The sequence below is a fragment of the Ahaetulla prasina genome, chromosome 2 (assembly GCF_028640845.1).
Source record: "Ahaetulla prasina isolate Xishuangbanna chromosome 2, ASM2864084v1, whole genome shotgun sequence".
Classification (NCBI taxonomy): Eukaryota; Metazoa; Chordata; class Lepidosauria; order Squamata; family Colubridae; genus Ahaetulla; species Ahaetulla prasina.
The window spans coordinates 262,612,947-262,628,651 of record NC_080540.1 but is presented as its reverse complement, the minus strand read 5'-3'; the positions used below and the strand labels follow the sequence as shown (position 1 = coordinate 262,628,651).

At 39.1% G+C, this 15,705-nt stretch overlaps 1 protein-coding gene across 1 annotated transcript; it reads right to left on the bottom strand.

Annotated features, from left to right (window-relative positions):
• Nucleotides 1–414: 414 nt before the first annotated feature.
• MBLAC2 (metallo-beta-lactamase domain containing 2) lies at nt 415–14,951 on the bottom strand. Its single transcript, XM_058169996.1, has 2 exons — nt 14,343–14,951; nt 415–3,363 (listed from the first exon to the last, which is right to left on the bottom strand). The coding sequence occupies exons 1-2, from the start codon at nt 14,845–14,847 to the stop codon at nt 2,978–2,980; spliced, it is 891 nt and encodes a 296-aa protein (XP_058025979.1). The 5' UTR covers nt 14,848–14,951; the 3' UTR covers nt 415–2,977.
• Between the last annotated feature and the right edge of the window lie 754 nt (nt 14,952–15,705).

Genomic DNA, 15,705 nt, shown 5'->3' with positions numbered 1-15,705 from the left:
CCGTGTCTAATACAACAGCAAGATATGAAAGTCTTACAGAAACAAGATCATCCTGAAAATGATACCAATATCACTATAAGGAATAGCAGAATTTTGAAGAATCCAAAGAGTCCATAGTTACTATATGGACAAGTTTTGTGGGGGTGGGGGATGGGGGGGTGGCCACATTATGGAAATATTTACCAATTGCTTCATCCTCTCTTGATTTTGCAGGCTAACAGTGTGTCCCTGGGGTTTCTGCCATTTATTTCCATTTGAAAAAATGCACAAAGCAATTTTGGAGATGGTAATTGGTATGCTCAAGCTATCATCTTGAATGTAACATCTATCATCCACCTCAAAAACATTGATTGTTTATATACCTATTGTTCCGCTTACCTCTCCTAAGGGAAATAAACATTTTCCTCTCATTCAAAAGGAAAGGAATAAATCAAAAAGAAAAAAAATGAAATCTTATTGAAGAAGTATTTTGTGTCATTATTTTATTATCAATATCAATGATAAACAATATAACTGTTTTCATGAAACCAGTACCATTAGTAAATTTTTATTAGTATGGTGCATTACAGTTTTAAAAATTGTTTTAAACCATACATTACAGCAATATTCATGACCCAGTTAAATAATATCTCTCGAAGTGATATCATATCAACATGGCTGAACTTCAAATAACTATTTCAACTTGAGTTTTTAAACTGTGAAAAACACATAAATACAGAATCCATTAGTGGTTTCAAACTTTTTTTTTACAAATAATAGTAAAGATATGCTCAGTATCATTTTTAAAAATGCTTTCTTTCAGAATTAAACTTTATAATATAAAAATATTTAAAACAACAAATCAGATTCTATAGCATTCTCTCTCAGGGATAGTATTTTACTAACCAATAATAATCACAAGTTGAACTGTGATCCAGTCCTAGGTTGAAACTTGAATAAAGCTACAATTCAATGCTCACTAGGAATAAACTCTCACTGAATTGAGTAGTATTTATATTACAGTAAGGAAGGTACTTCGAATCTGAATATTTCTCTCAGTAAATGTAATTATTAGCTTCAGTAGATAAGTTTACTCTGTGATAGCTAATCAGATTGAAAAAATACAGAGATTTTCTTTAAAATCAGCCAATTTTATAACTAATTGTTTGCTTGCTAACTTACTAAACTAATAGAAAACTTTCAGATCAGTCCTTTGCTACAAGTCTGACAATTGAAGGATTCCTTACACTGAAGTACTCTCATAGTGAGAAATCAACACTTTGGTAAAATAACTTTCAAGACACTGTCAATGGGCAAAGAAAGAGGAAAGGACAGAAAGTCAAAAGAGGAGGATTCTTTTATCTATGGATAAAACTGTTAACGCCTCAGCAGTATTTCCTAACAAAATCCATTTGTAATGGTCCAAGCCAAAAAGTCAACCATTCTGTAGCAGAAATAAACAAGGCACTATAAACTCACATGGATTCCAAGATGGTTGAAAATCTTGATTAAGCAGGAATCAGATTAATTTTGATTGTGCTTAATACTGCAGCTGATACTGTGCTTAATTGTATTCAATTTGAAGAAGAAATCTGGTCAAAAAGGAAATGACTATGAATACATAATCTGGCAACATGCTCCTAAACTTTGGACCACAATTGTGTGGCTCCTCGGTGAAAATTATCCAGTTTCAATAGCATACAAGCAGCATTTGATAATTTGCGATTATACTGCTAGATACCTTTCCCCTATTTTTCAAATGTATTGAATTAATAATTTTTCTTAGTATAGGCAGCAATTCCAGTGTTAATTGACAAAATGATGCAGTATTTTAGAACAGGAAATAGGCACTATTAACTTTTTAAGAACTAATTGTACTTTCATAGGATACCAAGTGCCGAACACTCTGGTATTAAGAATCAAAGTGCTGCTTTGATCTTGGGGAAATATTGTGCAATAGAATTCAAAAAAAAAAGTGTAATGGCCATAATATTCCAGTAAATTGCTGTTCTTGCAAGAGAAAGTCATTTTTAATGTAATTCTTACTGGATTCCAATAAATCAAATTCTGATGCAAAATACAAGTTCTGCATCCAAACAAGAGACTAGTAATATCTTAGAAAATACTAACTGGCAGAAATGTTTATTAGGCTGGTTGAAAAAAAGCACAATGCAAATTGTGGAAAGAAAGAAAAAAAGTGAAATGAAAAAAATGAAAAATAATAACTGAAGTGTGAAAACTTAGTCTGACCCACATGTAATGTGCACCTGATACAAACTACCACCCAATATGAATTTGCTAGTTTTAGATGCCATTTTGTTTACAACTGTTGTTTAATCAGCAGCTCACACTTACTGAAGTGTTTCTGCAACTGTGGGATTACAGGAATTAGGAATCTTGGATTATAGGTGCATGTTTTACTTAAAAATGATTATACAGTCACACAGCATTAGTTATATTTGAAAAGCAAGCAATATACTTAAAATATTAAATGACATTTCATTTGTTTTAAAACCAATACCTAAATGCAACACAATTCAAGAACAACAATAACATAGAACAATATTTGATATGAACATTTGGTATTAACTTCAGTTTACATTCATCCCATACAATAAAAATTACTTAGGTACTTAGTGCATTCAACATGACAGTGGAATGTTCTAATAGCCCCTTCTTTTCACAACCCTTGCTTCTGTATTTCAGCCATTTAAAATATGGTTTCAATATAACTCCTAACTGAAGGCTGCATTAGAAAGTTTGACAAAAGGGCAAAACTTTTATTTTAGCGATACGGTTCAAAATGGTTCAAAATACAAAATAACTTATTTAGAACATCTGTCAAATAGCATTCAACATATGTGCAAACTTGCCTTTGAAAAGACACCCAAAAAAAAGATGAGTAGCTTTTTTTTGTGCTACTGGTATGTATATTGGCATTTTTAAAATATAAATTAATTAGATAAAAATAAGCATCTTCATGGCTATGAAGTTAAGACTATGAAGTTGTTCTAGAATTTGTTGCCCGAAGTGCTAGGCTTGCAACCGATCTCATCGCACACATAGAAATCTTGTGACAAACCCCAGCATTTGAAATATAGTTGGAAGCTAAACGATACAGTCGTTCAGATCCAAATGTGTTAAAATGCCCTGGAAGGACTTTCTCCACAAGGCCCCTATTGACTAAGTCTATTAAACGCTGGCAAGTTGTAACGTAGTCATTTATCCGGCTGTAGGGAAGCCAGTCAATCATTGAGCCATCATACACAACATCCCCACTGAACAGAATCTTCCGTTCTCTGTCATGCAAACAAATGCTTCCTCTCGAATGGCCAGGCATGTGCATGACAGTGAGCTGTCTATCACCAAGGCTGATCACATCCCCTACAACAAGAAACAAAATTTTATGGACAAAACAATTTTCAAAAAATGCAACCTTACATTTGTCTCTGTTACAAACTCATGCATTAAAACTGTAACTGTAGCCAAACAATGCAGGAAAACATTACTCTCCCCCTCCCTTGACAAAGATGAAAGCCCACACACGGTAGGAAGGATTCTGTGAGCATGAATACTTACCTTAGTTTAGGGTTCAGTGGAAGGGGGATGAAGAAAAAACCTGATTTTTAAAGGTATTTTCCAGTCACATTTGCAGATGAGCACTAACATGGCCAAGCTATAGTCTATTTCAGTGTTTCACAATTTTAAGACACACTGACTTCCCCAAACTTAAAGCTGCCAAGATTGAGAAATACTGGTCTCCTAAAAAAATCCATCATATCATGCATATTTAATTCCATCCTTATTTCTCATAATGGTTTCTATGAGTTCTATTAGACTGGACAGCTTGTACTTTTCCTAGCTCTGCTTTTCCATTACCTCCAACTGACAGCCAATTGCCTCTAGCTGCACTCTCCTTATTCAAAAGAAAAGAAAAGAAGAAAACAACTGTCAACTTGAAGCCTATTTCTCCCAGAAGTCATAAATAAGGAAGCTACAATTGACTGAAGCTCAAATCACAATAGTAACATCTGGCTTGTGGTCTACAATATTTAGTTGCATCAGTTCACTCAGTATTACTCACAAAACACAAAGTTTATTGAACATAAAAAGCAGATTATCTTGACTCCTTTCAATTAAGATATAGGCCTGGGTATGGAATTAAAACTTGATGACCCCTGAGAAGGCTGGGATGGAAAGGGTATAATTATACTAGTCCTGCTGGATTTGTGAGTGGCCTTTAATACCATATATCATGATATCTCTCTGCAATTATTGTAAGCGTTTAGACATTTTGCTGTGAGAATTATTGGATGTACTGTTTTCTTGACTGGTCTGTTCCCACGGTGGTAGTGGCATAAGTCAGGACCTTGGCTTCTGGACTGCTGCATAGTTAAGCTGTCTTTCATCTATAATTTAACATCTACCTGAAGCCCTTGGGAGAGATCATCTCCAGAATGAAGTGAGATATCATCAAATAGGCTGATGATGTTCAATTACATATATTCCATCTGAATCTGGGCAACATATGTGGTGAAGGTCCTAATTCAGTGATTGAAGGTTGTTAGGATATGGATCATTAGTGGGTTCCACTTACCTTCACTACCAGTTCGGAACTGTGAGTGTGCGCACGTGCTTTGCTCGTGGCAATTCTGCGCATGCGCAGAGTGTCCGTGATGACGTCTGGGCAGGTGGGCAGAGCCTCCCGCCGCTACCGCTATTGATATGATACTGAAACCCACCACTGATATGGATATAAGAAATAATTTGAACTGAATTCCATCAAGACACTGTGGACTTAGAAGATGACTTTGTCTATTTTATTTTGTTCAACTTTGTTCCTGGATATGATAAATGTTTTCCCATATGGAGTTGACCTATAATTTGTGGTTCAACATGGAATAACACTCCTACTTGAACAGTGAATGGAGATACAGCAAGATAATCAGTTATAGTGGCTAGGTGTAGCCTTATTTAAATCAGGCAGCTTTATTCACAATTATTTATGAACCTTGAAGCTGGATTTTTGTTATGTAAAATACATGGAATTGCCCTTGTAGATAACTTTGAAGTGGTTACATGGTACAATATGCAACAACCGACTAGTTAGCTGGATTCAGGTTCACTCATGTATTATTACTACTACAGACTGCACTGGCTGTCAATGAGTTTCAAAATGCAATGCAATATGCTGATTGTCATCCTTAAAGCCCTAAATGGCTCAGGGAATGAATACTGTTACTACAACCTCTGAGCTGAATCCATCCAGCCTATAAAATCTGGGAATTACTAAGGGTCCTGCCACCAAGGGAATGCCCTCTTTACAGAACCTAGACCAAGTGATATTCTCCTTCCTTTGCAATATCCAAATCACATCAGAAAAACATTTAAATCCAAGTAAGATCTTGCTATTCCCAAATGGTGATGCATCCAGTAGACTATTTATGGTTTTATTAAGTGATTTTTTAAAATCTTGCAAAAATCTTGCAAGCAACTTGGTATCTCTGGAAATGGAATAGCATATGAATTTATGTATAATAAAGAACTAAAACTATGTAGTATACAAATATACTACACAATATAGCATATCTTTCATTATTCACATCTGTCATTAGCAATAGTGGATATTGACTAAGGTAGGGGTCTGATAAAGAATGAAAAACACAAAAGAGGGCAATGAAGCCTCATCAGTTAGATTTCATATTCACTTAATTGTGTATATTTTAGCAACTGAGAAAATTACTAAGTAATCATTTTGACATTCAATGAGTTAAAACTGGCTGCTTGAACTAATTTCACAAGATTTCTTAGTCATTTATTCTTAATCTCAGAAAACATTTTTCCTCAAAGTGGAAGTTACAATCTCAAGGCTTTATTGTGGCTAGTACAAAGGGATGTGTATACATAGGTATACAAGTATTTAGTCTGATTATTTTTATTTAGTTTATGGATTATTTATATTTTATCTTAGCTATTCTATCCTTTCTCTCTGATAAAACCATATATTTAAATTATTTGGTATTACAATGTAATAATATACAAACAGAAATTTATTATTAAAGGTAAGTAATTTATCATGCCTCTTTCTCAAAAGAAAAGAAAATTTCAAATTAAATTCAAATTTCTTTCTGGCCATTTTTAGATATATTGCAGTTTTTAGTACAAGCATTGAAAACTAATAGCATTTGCAATTAGACTCAGAATCTAATGTTCCAATTCTTCATAAAACATGGATTATGTAGGTGGAAATTAAATTCTGAGTTGGAAGCTTTGTCTCTTTCCTCTTCCCCTTAATACCTGCTTTAGTTCTATTACCCTGCCTTAAACCAGAGATCTTCATTGTATCCAAAATACATTACCATATTGAATCAGTCAGCTTACTGACTGAGATATTAAGTCACAATCTACAGTATTTTATCAAGTTCATATGCCATAATTAGAAATTTGGAAATTTACATCCAAAACAGATTACTATGCATTTCTTCTTGTGTAAGCTTCAGGGTGCTTCAGAGGAACCACCCGAGATTCAATATAAAATGAGCAGCTACAGTATATAAATGTTATAAACAAATATATGAATAAATAAGTGTGTATCACCTGGAAATGTAAGCAGACAGATTGTGAATGCATATGTCCCTCTAATCTTAATGAAATTACTTTCTATCTGAGCTTTTCTTGCAATGCTTTTATTGGCTGACTGACCATCTTTGAGAATGTCATCTTCCCAGAAAAGATATAATTTCAACTAGTTAAAGCATAACAGATATTTTGTCTAGTTTCAATTTTAATGGATCCCCATAAAAAATCAAGATGGAAAAATTACTTCATTATATATAGTGGTAACCAGCAGCTTGCTGTATTATAACCCTGACCATAGTCTATTATGCATTTTAATGTTCAATTAACAAGAATGGTCAACAGATCCATTAATATTACTTTGGATGTACTTACATTTCACAGATATTATGATTCAAGTCTTCCCAAGATATTTGCTTATATATGTAAAAGCTAAAGTGTATACAAAGTGGAAACAAAGTATGTACCCCACCATTGAAATACTGCTCTTTCCTCAAATATGGTACAAAATGGTTTAAAATTAGTGTGTGCCCTGAGACAGTTTTAATAAAGTACTGTAGTATTCAGATGCATGAATCTGTTCATACTTATTGTACTGATGCTCTATGCAGATGTTTATTTATACATGAAAACACTAAAACAGTAATAAGGTCTAAGATGTCCATGAGCTTACCTCCACTATCTCTAGGATTCTCTAATGGCCCTCAAACATTCAATGATTATATCTGAAAAGAAATTCTAAGTAAAAATGAAGATGCAATAGTTTTTTTTAGAATAGCTCACACTTCTAGAGACAGTGAAGGTTGCATTTGCATTTACTTATATTTTTGAACAATCACATCTGTATTAGATTACCTGCACTTGTTAAAATAGCAATCATGGATATATTAACATAACTCAAACACTAAAAGCATGGAAATTTGTAGGACAAAAAGAAACGGGGACAGGGGAGGGAATAAATGAATGTACCCTATGATGACTTGACTCAAACTCCACCATGTAAATATAGCTCTACCAGCCGCCCTGTTTCGGGTGACTCGTTCCCTCCTTCACCAGGGGGAGCGAGATGACCCGCTGCAGGGACGTGCTGAGGAGTTTAACGGTTATCTATACGATAAAATCGTTCAGCTTCGGGATGGGTTGGACCAAAATTGCGGTGACTCAGGTGAGGCGCCCGAGGGTGGTCTTGGTGACATTGTCTGGGATGAGTTTGACCCTGTGGCTCCCGAGGACATGGACAGGTTGTTGGGTAGGTTGAATGCCACCACGTGTTTACTGGACCCGTGCCCCTCCTGGCTGGTGCTGGCCACCCAGGAGGTGACACGAGGCTGGCTCCAGGCGATTACGACCGCTTCTTTGGTGGAGGGTGTCTTTCCGGCCGCCTTGAAAGAGGCGGTGGTGAGGCCCCTCCTTAAGAAGCCTTCCCTGGACCCGGCTGTTTTAGGTAATTACCGTCCGGTCTCCAACCTTCGCTTCGCGGCGAAGGTTGTAGAGAGTATGGTGGCATATCAGTTTCCCTTACACCTGGATGAAACCGTCTATCTAGACCCGTTCCAGTCCGGTTTTCGGCCCGGTTACAGCACGGAGACGGCTTTGGTCGCGTTGGTGGATGATCTCTGGAGGGCCAGGGATAGGGGTTGTTCCTCTGCCCTGGTCCTATTAGACCTCTCAGCGGCTTTCGATACCATCGACCATGGTATCCTGCTGCGCGGTTGGAGGATTGGGAGTGGGAGGCACCGTCTATCGGTGGTTCTCCTCCTATCTCTCCGACCGGTCGCAGTCGGTGTTGACAGGGGCAGAGGTCGGCCCGGGCGCCTCACTTGTGGGGTGCCGCGGGGTCGATCCTCTCGCCTTCTGTTCAACATCTATATGAAGCCGCTGGGTGAGATCATCAGTGGTTTCGGCGTGAGGTACCAGCTGTATGCGGATGACACCCAGCTGTACTTTTCACGCGGACCACCCCAACGAAGCCATCAAGTGCTGTCCCGGTGTCTGGAGGCCGACGGGTCTGGATGGGGAGAAACAGGCTCAAGCTCAATCCCTCCAAGACAGAGTGGCTGTGGATGCGGCATCCCGGTACAGTCAGCTAAATCCGGCTGACCATCGGTGGCGAGTCATTGGCCCCGATGGAGAGGGTGCGCAACTTAGCGTCCTCCTGGATGAACGGCTGTCTCTAGAAGATCATTTGACGGCCGTCTCCAGGAGAGCGTTCTACCAGGTTTGCCTGGTGCGCCAGTTGCGCCCCTTTCTGGACCGGGATGCCCTATGCACGGTCACTCACGCACTCGTGACGTCTCGCCTGGATTACTGCAATGCTCTCTACATGGGGCTCCCCTTGAAGGGCATCCGGAGGCTACAGTTAGTCCAGAATGCGGCTGCGCGGGTGATAGAGGGAGCCCCTCGTGGCTCCCGCATAACACCCATCCTGCGCAGACTGCACTGGCTACCTGTGGCCTTCCGGGTGCGCTTCAAGGTTTTGGTGACCACCTTTAAAGCGCTCCATGGCATAGGGCCGGGTTATCTATGGGACCGCCTACTGCTACCGAATACCTCTCACCGACCCGTGCGCTCTCATAGAGAGGGACTCCTCAGGGTGCCGTCAGCGAGGCAATGTTGTCTGGCGGCGCCCAGGGGAAGGGCCTTCTCTGTGGGGGCTCCCACCCTCTGGAACGAACTACCCCCAGGACTTCGTCAGCTTCCGGACCTTCGGACCTTCCGCCGCGAGCTTAAAACATACTTATTTAATTGCGCAGGACTGAGCTAGATTTTAATTTATGGTTTTTTAAATTGGGTTTTATTTTCATATTTTTAATTTAGGCTTTTAGAATAAGTTTTTTAACTGTTTTTAGATTGTATTTACCTGTTTTTTAAATGCCTGTAAACCGCCCTGAGTCCTTTGGGAGATAGGGCGGTATATAAATTTAAACAATAAATAAAATAAATAAATAAATAGATAGTCCTCGGTTTACAACAGTTCGTTTAGTGACCATTCAAAGTTACAAGGGCACTGAAAAAAGCGACCTGTGACCAATTTTTCACACTTACAACCTTTCCAGCATCCCCCACAATCATGTGTTCAAAATTCAGATGCTTGGCAACTGGTTCATATTTGACTTCGCTGTATCCCAAGATCATGTCAACATTTTATGACCTTCTGATAAGCAAAGTCAATTGGGAAGCCAGATTCACTTAAAAACCGGGTTGCTAACTTATCAACTGCAGTGATTCACTTAACAACTGAGGCAAGAAAGATCATAAAATGGGGCAAAATTCACTTAATAACAGAAATTTTGGGCTCAATTGTGGTTGTTAAGTCGAGGACTATTTCTATTTGGATGTGACCTTGTGATACAAATATATAAAGGGAGAGGGTTGATGTCATGTTATAACATACATTCATAATTTTGGCATCATCATAATTAAAAACAGATGCCTCTGATTACAAAAGCTTTGGTAGCAGTAATTTAGGCAAAATAAAAATGTTTCTAAGTCAATTGCAAGCAAATGGTTTCAGGTTCATGGCAGAGCACTTGTGCTCAAACAAAGATATGCATATTCAAGCCACAAGCCACATCTCCTAGTAGTCCTGGGAAAGATTTGACATGGAAACCTTTTGGAACAACTATTAGTGTTAAGATAAAAATGAGAAAGGTGGACCAAAAGTATAATGCAGTTTTCTGCAATTTTACATTAAATATAATTGAGGTGGGTTACAAATAAGAAAATATCATCAAAAAGCCATAAAATTTTTGCTCCCAAATTCCAGCACTTTTTATAATCCCTGAAAAGTTAACTTGGCCACAGATAAATAGAAATGTCGCTAGGGGCATATTAAAAGTGAAATCTAAAATAATAGGTGTAATGAGGCAAGTGCAAAGAATCAGATGATCAATCTAATTTGGATTATGTCTCTCTAGGTTTTTCATGCCTATTTTATAAATTAGATATTAAACATGTGGATTAAACTGTTAATGAAGTGTTTTGGATTGTAATATGTGAAATACTTAATTGGAGGAAACATGCATAAAATGTTATTCCTAGGTTATAATCTGTGGATAATATTAAAGGATTTTGGTTTCATTTTCTTAAATATAACCAGCTAGTCCAAAATGTTGATAGAATTGCAGAGTAGACAGAGACTGAAAAAGATGCTGAAAAAACATCTCACAAAATATTACACACACATACACACTTAGTGTACAGCACAAATATTTGATGGATAAATGTTCAAAACTCATTGTTCATAGCAACATTACTATTTGGCAAAATTGTATTCCTGGACATTTTTCTCTGGCTGATATGCTTATTCTTTTTTCACCCCACAACAGGGATACCCTAGAGAAGCACAGAGTATTAAAAGTCTTGGTGAAATGTTCTACCATGTACTTTGTATATCACTCATTCTTCAGCAGATGCTCAAGATGTCCCCACCCTATCCTTTCTTTCAGATTCTGACAGTGCATATTCATGTTTGTATGACCTTTAAGAGGCAGACACCCAATTTCCATGGCCTGTACATCTATTTTACAAAGATGCTCTCCACCTGTCTTTTCAGAGATACATTTTTAACACCGGAAAGATAATTTCAACATCATGGATGAAAGATGCATTTAGCTCACACATTTTTTTTCTTTAAGAAAAAAATAACACTGCTCTGTTTCTATGGCATAGGGCCGGGTTATCTGGGACCGCCTACTGCTACCGAATACCTCTCACCGACCCGTGCGCTCTCATGAGAGGGACTCCTCAGGGTGCCGCCAGCGAGGCAATGTTGTCTGGCGGCGCCCAGGAAGGGCCTTCTGTGGGGCTCCCACCCTCTGGAACGAACTACCCCAGGACTTCGCCAGCTTCCGGACCTTCGACCTTCCGCCATGAGCTTAAAACATACTTATTTAATTGCAGGACTGAGCTAGATTTTAATTTATGGTTTTAAATTGGGTTTTATTTTCATATTTTTAATTTAGGCTTTTAGAATAAGTTTTTTAACTGTTTTTAGATTGTATTTACCTGTTTTTTAAATGCCTGTAAACCGCCCTGAGTCCTTTGGGAGATAGGGCGGTATATAAATTTAAACAATAAATAAAATAAATAAATAAATAGATAGTCCTCGGTTTACAACAGTTCGTTTAGTGACCATTCAAAGTTACAAGGGCACTGAAAAAAGCGACCTGTGACCAATTTTTCACACTTACAACCTTTCCAGCATCCCCCACAATCATGTGTTCAAAATTCAGATGCTTGGCAACTGGTTCATATTTGACTTCGCTGTATCCCAAGATCATGTCAACATTTTATGACCTTCTGATAAGCAAAGTCAATTGGGAAGCCAGATTCACTTAAAAACCGGGTTGCTAACTTATCAACTGCAGTGATTCACTTAACAACTGAGGCAAGAAAGATCATAAAATGGGGCAAAATTCACTTAATAACAGAAATTTTGGGCTCAATTGTGGTTGTTAAGTCGAGGACTATTTCTATTTGGATGTGACCTTGTGATACAAATATATAAAGGGAGAGGGTTGATGTCATGTTATAACATACATTCATAATTTTGGCATCATCATAATTAAAAACAGATGCCTGTGATTACAAAAGCTTTGGTAGCAGTGATTTAGGCAAAATAAAAATGTTTCTAAGTCAATTACAAGCAAATGGTTTCAGGTTCATGGCAGAGCACTTGTGCTCAAACAAAGATATGCATATTCAAGCCACAAGCCACATCTCCTAGTAGTCCTGGGAAAGATTTGACATGGAAACCTTTTGGAACAACTATTAGTGTTAAGATAAAAATGAGAAAGGTGGATCAAAAGTATAATGCAGTTTTCTGCAATTTTACATTAAATATAATTGAGGTGGGTTACAAATAAGAAAATATCATCAAAAAGCCATAAAATTTTTGCTCCCAAATTCCAGCACTTTTTATAATCCCTGAAAAGTTAACTTGGCCACAGATAAATAGAAATGTCGCTAGGGGCATATTAAAAGTGAAATCTAAAATAATAGGTGTAATGAGGCAAGTGCAAAGAATCAGATGATCAATCTAATTTGGATTATGTCTCTAGGTTTTTCATGCCTATTTTATAAATTAGATATTAAACATGTAGATTAAACTGTTAATGAAGTGTTTTGGATTGTAATATGTGAAATACTTAATTGGAGGAAACATGCATAAAATGTTATTCCTAGGTTATAATCTGTGGATAATATTAAAGGATTTTGGTTTCATTTTCTTAAATATAACCAGCTAGTCCAAAATGTTGATAGAATTGCAGAGTAGACAGAGACTGAAAAAGATGCTGAAAAAACATCTCACAAAATATTACACACACATACACACTTAGTGTACAGCACAAATATTTGATGGATAAATGTTCAAAACTCATTGTTCATAGCAACATTACTATTTGGCAAAATTGTATTCCTGGACATTTTTCTCTGGCTGATATGCTTATTCTTTTTTCACCCCACAACAGGGATACCCTAGAGAAGCACAGAGTATTAAAAGTCTTGGTGAAATGTTCTACCATGTACTTTGTATATCACTCATTCTTCAGCAGATGCTCAAGATGTCCCCACCCTATCCTTTCTTTCAGATTCTGACAGTGCATATTCATGTTTGTATGACCTTTAAGAGGCAGACACCCAATTTCCATGGCCTGTACATCTATTTTACAAAGATGCTCTCCACCTGTCTTTTCAGAGATACATTTTTAACACCGGAAAGATAATTTCAACATCATGGATGAAAGATGCATTTAGCTCACACATTTTTTTTCTTTAAGAAAAAAATAACACTGCTCTGTTTCTATGGTCCCTTCTATAATCTCCTTTTAAAACATTTTATAAAAGTACAGGGATCACATAATGCTGTGTTTTTCATTCCCATTCCACTTCCACTCCCCATGCTTTCCTTCTCTTTTCCTTACATATCTATTTCGTAGTGATTTCACATCTTGGGAGAATTCTTACATCCTTTGCCATACCCAATGAACTGAAGCTATAAACACAGACTATTAATGTTATTATTTCCCTGTATCACCAAAAAATGCCTTCCTTTTACACTTTGCTACTGAAATACACCTCTCTCATGCCTTATTAATTCTGTACTCTAGACCAAAGAACATTAGGGTTCAAAATCCATCTGCCTCCATCATTGAACCTTCACTACATGCACTGCACACAAAAAACCAGAACTTTCCGTTTTCACGTCACCCTCTCACATGGCTCCAGACAATACTCTTGATTTTTTGGTAGGCAAATGATAATACCCACTATTTATTTTCAGTAATAGAAAAGTTTCTGGATTCGAACAGACCCTCCTTTCCGTACAAATAATCCACTTCCAGTAGGAACCCAGTAGGCATGTGCAATACAGAAATAATGCTGATGATACTCAACCCTGCCTTGTGTAAGCCCTCCAATTTATTATGACATATCAGATACTAAAGAAAGCCAAATGCTGCAGGTGGCCAGAGACTCTTTCTCACAGGATGTTTTTTGAAGTAATTAAAAAGGGGGAAAGAAAATGATAAAAACACCTTCCAAAAGTATTATATTGCATGCAAAAAATCACTCAGCGTAGTGTTTAAAGAAATAATTAATCTCTGAAATCACTACATTGGCGTCCTTTCATGACTTGGATGAGAAAGCAGCTCATCAATTCAAGGCTGTACACCTGGTTCCAACAGCTCGGTTCAGCTGGGGTGTGGGAGCTGCTTGCCCTGCTCCAGAAAGGCGCCTGCATGCGGGTCTCCCTTGCCAGCCCACTACCCTCTCCCCGCTCTTACCCTCCTGCAAGACATGCGTCGGCTGGACGGGTCGCACTCGAAACTGCCTGGCCCTCCAGCCGGGGCTGGGCTGCCTCACCACCTCGCTGTCCGAGAGCCAAGTGACGGTCTCGTAGTTATCGCCGCGGCGCAGGGCTCCGGCCTCGGCGCTGTGCACGGCCACCTCCTCGAACTGGTGCAGTCCGCCCGAGTGGTCGAAGTGCACATGGGTGGCGATGGCTAGCAACGGCCGCTGCCGCCGCCCACTGCTTGCGGGTTCCTTCTCTGCTTCGCCGAGACCGGCTCCCTCCTGGTCGCCCTGGGCCGGGTCGGGATCCAAAAGCCCAGCCAAGTGAAGGTAGTCGGGGAGGCTGCGCAGCCCCAGCCCTGTGTCGATCACCACGTCCCGCTGGGAGCCGCGCACCAGCCAGATATTGGCCCGGTTGCCCGACTCGTAGAAGCGTTCTTGGATCCAGTAGATACCTCCGCCCAGAGACTTATGCGCGAACCACTCCAGCGCCGACATCACAGCCGGCCGCCAAACGAAGCGCTGCGGCCACACGACCCGTCTCCTGCCTGCGGTGTTTGGGCTAGGATCGCGTGTTGCGAACGGCCCGGACGCGTAGCTTAGACGAGGAGGGCGGATCCAAGAGGAGGAGCTGGAGGCGGGGACTGAATCACCAGCTCCTCAGCATAACCCGAGTCGGCTTATCGGGTGGTCCCCACCCGGCTCTTTCCCACTGCAGTAACGCGTCAGACGGAAGGAAGGGGGGGGGCTGAGGGTTTGCCTTGGAAGGGGATGCGGTTGCACGTGGGGATTGCCTGCGAGACTGAAGATGCGGCTACACGACAGCTGATACAGCAAAAGCGCTCTGGGTTGCGCTAAAGAAAATGCAAGTCTCTCTCACTTGTGTTTCCTAAGTGCAGTATTTAGGAAGGGATCTGGGTAAAAATAAAACCGGGTGCTTGAACTCATGGATTTTCTGGATTTCATAGGATTTTTAGATGGGATCCGAATGAAACACGCTTGTCTGGTTATTATACAAAAGTAATGGTGATTAATCTGTGTCGTCTCAGATCCTCTGTCTCTATGTTTGGTGGGATATAAAGAACACAAGTCCTGTCCCTGAATTAAGCATTGAGCTCAGAAACTGCAATTAAATGCAATACCATTTGGCTTTTAAAGAACCTTCCATTGCCCATCTCTGATTAAATTCATTACCTCCCCTTAAAACAAGGAACGACAGAGAAACTAACGTTTATTACTGTCCTACAGATCTTAGATGCTGTTGCACAACTCTGTGTTGAAAAGGGATTAATATCAAAGTAAAAAATAAAAGCCACATAAAACTTACAATTTACTAAACAGTAGAAGAATAACTGA

Coding starts and splice junctions, on each gene's coding strand:
- MBLAC2 (XM_058169996.1), bottom strand. CDS start 14,847: ATGTCGGCGCTGGAGTGGTTCGCGCATAAGTCTCTGGGCGGAGGTATC. Junction 3,364..14,342: donor GACGCATGTCTTGCAGGAGG/GTAAGAGCGGGG, acceptor TTCTTGTTGTAG/GGGATGTGATCAGCCTTGGT.